Source organism: Pan troglodytes, chromosome 7, assembly GCF_028858775.2.
Source record: "Pan troglodytes isolate AG18354 chromosome 7, NHGRI_mPanTro3-v2.0_pri, whole genome shotgun sequence".
NCBI classification, from domain to species: domain Eukaryota; kingdom Metazoa; phylum Chordata; class Mammalia; order Primates; family Hominidae; genus Pan; species Pan troglodytes.
In genome coordinates this window covers 17,830,785-17,837,330 of record NC_072405.2, presented here as the reverse complement: position 1 = coordinate 17,837,330, position 6,546 = coordinate 17,830,785, and the positions used below count along the sequence as shown (strand labels likewise).

Below are 6,546 nucleotides of genomic sequence, written 5' to 3'. Positions count from 1 at the left end.
TTGGGAGGCTGAGGCAGGAGAATCGCTTGAACCCGGGAGGCGGAGGTTGCAGTGAGCCGAGACAGTGCCACTGCACTCCAGCCTCGGTGACAGAGCAAGGCTCTGTCTCAATAATTTAAAAAAAAGGCCGGGAGCAGTGGCTCACGCCTGTAATCCCAGCACTGTGGGAGGCCGAGGCGGGCAGATCACCTGAGGTCAGGAGTTTTGAGATCACCCTTGGCAACACGGTGAAACCCCATCTCTACTAAAAATACAAAATTAGCCAAGCATGCTGGCATATGCCTGTAATCCCAGCTACTCGGGAGGCTGAGGTACGAGAATCGCTTGAACCTGGGAGGCAGAGGATGCGGTGAGCCGAGATCACGCCATTGCACTCCAGCCTGGGGGACAAGAGTGAATCTGTCTCACCAAAAAAAGAAAAAAAGAAAAAGATGCTTAACAAAGGTTACCATAATCCACAAATTCATAACCACTTATTCTTCCAGTTTCAACTAGAATATATTCATAACCTCAATAAAGTTCTACCTGCTCCCAAACTGAGTTGATTCATTCCATGCGCACTGTCTCCCTCACCTCCATCGTATACGCACCTGCAGCTCCTTGCCTGCTTCTGCATGGAGCCAGCGGGGATGTGCTGGTGAGTGAGAAGGAATTGTGGGGCATCTCGACATCAGCTCAAGGCTTTGTTAGAAACACCTGCCTTCCAGTGTTTGTGACTGGGAAAGAGCTCAGTGTTTTAATACACCTCAGATCACCGCATTGATCATAACTTTGTCACCTCAGTTCAATAGATTCTCCTGGATTCTTGTCCAAGTGACATGACAGGTGGAGGTAACAGTGCCTTTTCAGTCTTTACCTAGACTCTCCAGGGAATCACTCCAGAATAGAAATTAGAGTATAGGTAGGCAGTCCAACCTCTGCATTAAAAAAAAAAATGTTTGAGATGGAAGTCTCTCTGTCACTCAGGCTGGAGTGCAGTGGCATGATCTTGACTCACTGCAGCCTCCGCCTCCTGGGTTCAAGTGATTCTCCTGCCTCAGCCTCCCGAGTAGCTGGGATTACAGGCACCTGCCACCACACCTGGCCTAATGTTTGTATTTTTAGTAGAGACAGGGTTTCACAATGTTGGCCAGGCTGGTCTCGAACTCCTGACTTCAAGTGATCCACCTGCCTTGGCCTCCCAAAGTGCTAGGATTATAGGCGTGAGCCACTGTGCCCGGCTGCCACTCTTTTTAAAAAAAGCCACTTTTTTTAAAGAAAGCAGTAATTTGTCCTCTTTAATGTGCTTCAGCCATACTGAAGTGGTCCACAGACCAGGAGCACGGCCGTCACCTGAAAGCCTGTTACAAATGCTCATCAGAGTGTGAGAAGGCCAGACCTCTGAACCAGCATTTGCATCTCCCAAGACCCCAGGTAGTTTCCCAGGTACATTCAAAGCTCACAATACCTTTCCAGCTGCTCCCTGATTAGAAAACTGCCTCAGAATTTAGGAATGCAACCTCTTGGGCACCCCATCAGACCTACTGTGTCAAAAGTCTCTGTTCCCAGCAATCAGGCAATTCTGACAAAGTCTGAGAACCACAGCCTTAGAACTGTTTCCAAAACTGCCAAGAATAACCTAGAATGCTTGTTAACATGCCTGACTCGCCCTCTTCCTCCTATACACACCCCTGAGCCCCTGGGAAATGGCTCAGTAGATGGAAGAAGGGGCCCTCCCCGCACTTGCCCACAGGGATCCGGAAGTTCCCATATGCAGATATAAAGCTCTTGCTCCCAAGCATTCTAATTGTTTATGGTCCTAGATTCAGATGGGTCACAGGCTCCTCTGAGGAAAACAAAATATTGCACCATTAGGTCGGATCCAAATAGACTGTATGCCAGAGATGCTATAAAATTATATTAGAAGTGGGGAGTAGAGGGTAGTGTTGCCAGAGTTAGCAAACAGAAATACAGGATGGCCAACTACTTTTGAGTTTTCAGATATGCAAGTTTGTTTGTTTGTTTTTTGAGACAGAGTCTCACTCTGTCGCCCAGGCTGGAGTGCAATGGCGTGATCTTGGCTCACCGCAACCTCTGCCTCCTGGGTTCAAGCAATTCTTGTGCCTTGGCCTCCTGAGTAGCTGAGGCTACAACCATGTTCCAAGCCTGGCTAACTTTTGCATTTTTAGTAGAGATGGGGTTTCACCACGTTGGCCAGGCTGGTCTCCAACTCCTGACCTCAGGTCATCCACCCCCCTCCCCCCCCTCAGACTGCTGGGATTACAGGCATGAGCTACCGTGCCCAGCCATGCAAGCAAGTTTTTTAGTCTAAACATGTCCTATGCAATATTCAGTGTAATTCTATAAAAAATAAGATTGTTGCCCGGGTACGGTGGTTTACACCTGTAATCCCAGCACTTTGGGAGGCCAAGGTGGGCGGATCACCTGAGGTCAGGAGGTTGAGACCAGCCTGACGAACATGGCAAAACTCCATCTGTACTAAAAATAAAAAAAATTAGCCAGGCATGGTGGCATGTGCCTGTAGTCCCAGCTACTCTGGAGGCTGAGGCAGGAGAATCGCTTGAACCCAGGAGGCAGAGGTTGCATTAAGCTGAGATTGTGCCACTGCACTCTAGCCTGGGCAACAGAGCGAGACTCCATCTCGAAAAAATAAAATTGTTTATCTGAAATTCAAGTTTAACTGAGCATCCTGTGTTTTATGTTTTTCTTTTCTCTTTTCTAATATAATGATAGTTGATATTTTATATTTATATTGAGACAGGGTCTTGCTCTGTCATCCAGGCTGGAGTGCAGTGGCACAAACACAGCTCATTGCAGCCTCAACCTCTTGAGCTCAAGGGATCCTCCTGCCTCAGCCCCAACATCCTCCGAGTAGCTGAGACCACAAGTGTGAGCCACCATGCCCAGCATCCCCTATTGTATCTGGCAACCTTAGTAGAGAAGATACTTAGAAGGAAAACAAGCTTTCAAAGAGCTTCAGAATGGAATGAGAGCGAATACCTTTCTACAACTCAGTGAGTAGAAAAAAGTACATAGCTTTATAGATAGAAAAAATCTGAGATCACCCAAACCACACAGCTCAGGAAGTGGTCCCACAGGTAATGACCAAGTCAGGAAAGAAGATTTCCGCAGGCCCCACCCAGACCAAATCTCTTTCCAGCAGGTTGTTCTGTCTTAACGTGAACTGTGGCAGAATTAAATCTTAGATTTCAACACACAGATTTGTAACAACCTACCCTGAAATCTCAAACCAAGTTTTGAGGCTTTAATTCCTTGGAAAATACTGTTGAGTCTAGCTCAGTGGTCCCCAAGCTTTTTGGCACCAGGGACCGGTTTCATAAAGACCATTTCCCAAGGACAGAGGGAGGGAAATGGTTTTGGGATGAAACTGCCACCTCAGATCATCAGGGACTAGATTCTCACAAGGAGCATGCAACCCAGATCCCTCACACGCGCAATCGCACCTATGAGAATCTAACGCCGAGTGGCGCTCACGTGATAATGTTCACTCACCCGCCGCTCACCTCCTCCTGTGATGCCCGGTTCCTAACAAGCCACGTAACAGAAGGTTTAGTGCCGGTCCTAGGCTTGGGGGTCGGGGACCCCTGGTCTGGCTGTATTCCATGTGGCAAGTTATCTTGGCTGGTGACAAATGAGTCCAGGGCTAAGCCTCAAATGAACCAATTAACTGAAGTCTCCCTGGGCCCAAACTAATTTTGGTGTCAGTGGTCACAGCAAGAAAGTGTGCTTACAACAATGCAAATCCAACGTTGCAGCTCGAAACAACTCAAATTCAATGATTAAGCCACCATCCACGATGGGCTGCAGAAGAGTAGACTTTGTATTATGAGTACCTGTAGCATTAATGGCTTCTAGAAAGTACCGAATGCCCTAGTACACCAATTCTCAACTCGAGGGTCCACAGGCCTCCTTGCTGCACTGAGCACCTCAGTGAGAGCACATCACAAGCTCTGCTGCACTGGAGTAGAGAGGAAGGTGAAACCCCGAGCAGAAGTACTGTTCTGCCCCCAAGCCAATCACCTGAAGACAGCTTTTGCCTTTCTTAAGAACTGAATATATAAACTGATAACTTTAGAAAACAAAAACTGCTGGGGGAAAAAAAATTAATTTTTTTTTTTTTTACAATTTTTTTTTTACAATTTTTTCCCTTTTTTGAGATGGAGTCTCGCTCTGTTGCCCAGACTGGAGTGCAGTGGCGCGATCTGAGCTCACTGCAAGCTCCGCCTCCCGGGTTCAAGCCATTCTCCTGCCTCAGCCTCCCGAGTGGCTGGGACTACAGGCACCCGCCACCACGCCTGGCTAATTTTTTTTTATTTTTAGTGGAGACGGGATTTCACCGTGTTAGCCAGGATGGTCTCGATCCCCTAACGTCGTGATCCGACAGCCTCAGCCTCCCAAAGTGCTGGGATTACAGGCATGAGCCACCACGCTGGGCCATCAACTCCATTCTTGAGCTCCATCTTTTCCACAGTCAGGCAGGCTGGCTTTCAAGCGAACTGTACTTGACAAATTCAGAGCAATTAAATCCTTTATTATAAAAATCTCAAAAATGTCCACCTTTACTGGAGACCAATCTTCTAAAAGGTCAAAAGCAATCCTGCTGTTTCTCTCTGAAAGCTAAACTCCTTTAAATGAGAATACGAGAATACCCAGAAGTTTATTCCCAGCCTTTGTGTGGAAAAGGCAGTTTGCACTCTTAGGAAACATCTAACTGTTACCTAAACCATAAATATTTCTATCTACTCCATTCAACCCAATTAAAGAAAACAAAATGATGAGAAAAATAGGAGCCGAACAGAAAGAAAATTCACGTCATTTTCTACTATTACAAACATTCAAATGGTGCTTCAAATTAAATACTTTTAATTATCATTCTAGCCAGGATCATACTAAGTAGGATCTCATGACAGTCACATATGCAGCGACTTCACCTAAACCGTGGCACTGAATGCTCTGCCATGAGCCACAAGCAGCACAGTGATCATCACCCACAAGGACAGGTTGCTGGGATGAGGCACCCTTTCCTTTCATGTTTAGGTTCTTCTCACCTGCATTTCACTTTCCTAAAGTTCCCAGCCACACAGCGTTCTTTTAGGGATTAAAGTAGTAGGAAAAAAATAAAGAGAACACAACATCCATCCTTAAAGAAAAAAAGTAAATCCACTTTATGGTGGACTTCAGCTATGGTCAAATTTGGGATCAGTGTTCTCCAGTCTGAACATAGTCTTCTGTTACCTGGGAGAGAGTGGTCAGGTACTGCCAGCTCAGGGCAGCCAAGAGCATGACAAATGACAGGTAGATGGGGGAGTAGTGGCTTCGGGAAATCAGCTGACAGTTGGGAAGATTCTGTGTCCGGATGGTGGAGATGATCTGCCTTGTTTTGCTAGAAGATGGGTCTGAGTCGGGGATTCTATGATAAATCTGTTAAAGACACAGGAAAAAATGATAAGTGCTATGTGCTTTACATTTTCCATGGCTACTTACAACAACCCTCCACTAGCAGGTATTTTATACCCATTTTACCAATGAGGAAAGGGAGGCTCAGAGAACATGAACATAACTTACCCAAAGCCATCCAAATGATAAGGTGGGGATGTCAGCCCCAGCTCATCGCAAAGCCTGTCTTCCTGAGCAAACAGGAGGCACAGGTGTGCATACTGCCCCCAGAGGCCCTCGAGAGCAGCGGCTGAGCCACAATGATCTTCACATCCCCAGCACCTCACAGTGCCAGGCCCAATAAACGTCAGCATAGTTCACGTAGACAGGCACAGACTAACATGAAGAAAGGGAAATGCTGGAAAGACTGGGCAAAAGCAGCTTAGAAACAAGATGGAACACACAGTACAGACCACAGCTTGACAAAGGGGGACAGGAACAGAAGCAGGGAGCCGTATGAACCACCCTGGAGTCCTCCCTGTGCCTCCCTCCCCACTCCTCCACAAGCCTCCCAAGTATGTGCAGAATCCATCTCTTCCCCTACATCCCTAGAATTACTGCCTGAGATTAGGCCGTCAGTGCCTCTCAGATGAGCTATCTCAGTCTCCAACGTGAGTCTAAGTTTAAATTCCCAAATCTACCTGTCTGCTCTACACTGTCACCAAGGAGATCTCAAACGTCTGCTTGATGCCTCAGTGGCACCAGCCCTCTCACCTGAAGAAAAAAAGCCTGAGCTCTGTAATGTGTAGCGCAAGGCCACCCATGGTCCAGACCTACTGCACCTGTCTAGTGTCACCAGCCCTTGCCCACCTCCCTCTCTACAGTCTAGTAACAGTTGCCGGGCCAGGCACAGTGGCTCATGTTTGGAATCCCAGCACTTCAGGAGGCTGAGGCACGTAAACTGCTTAAGCTCAGGCGTTTAAGACCAGCCTGGACAACACGGTAAAACCCTGTTTCTACAAAATGTACAAAAATTAGCTGGGCATCATGGCATGCACCTGTGGTCCCCCAGCTACTTGGGGACTGGGGTGGGAAGATCACTTGAGCCTGGGAGGTGGAGGTTGCAGTGATCCGAGATCATGCCACTGC

General features: G+C 47.3%; 1 protein-coding gene across 11 annotated transcripts in view; it reads right to left on the bottom strand.

The window, feature by feature from the left end:
* FDFT1 (farnesyl-diphosphate farnesyltransferase 1) overlaps positions 1-6,546 on the bottom strand; it is a 50,584-nt gene that overhangs the window by 2,123 nt on the left and 41,915 nt on the right. For 10 of the 11 annotated variants that reach the window (XM_054656428.2, XM_054656426.2, XM_054656425.2 and 7 more), the window contains one exon: positions 4,862-5,442. In XM_054656428.2, the coding sequence (XP_054512403.1) occupies positions 5,221-5,442 (222 nt within the window). In that variant the 3' untranslated portion in view covers positions 4,862-5,220. 11 annotated transcript variants of the gene reach the window in all.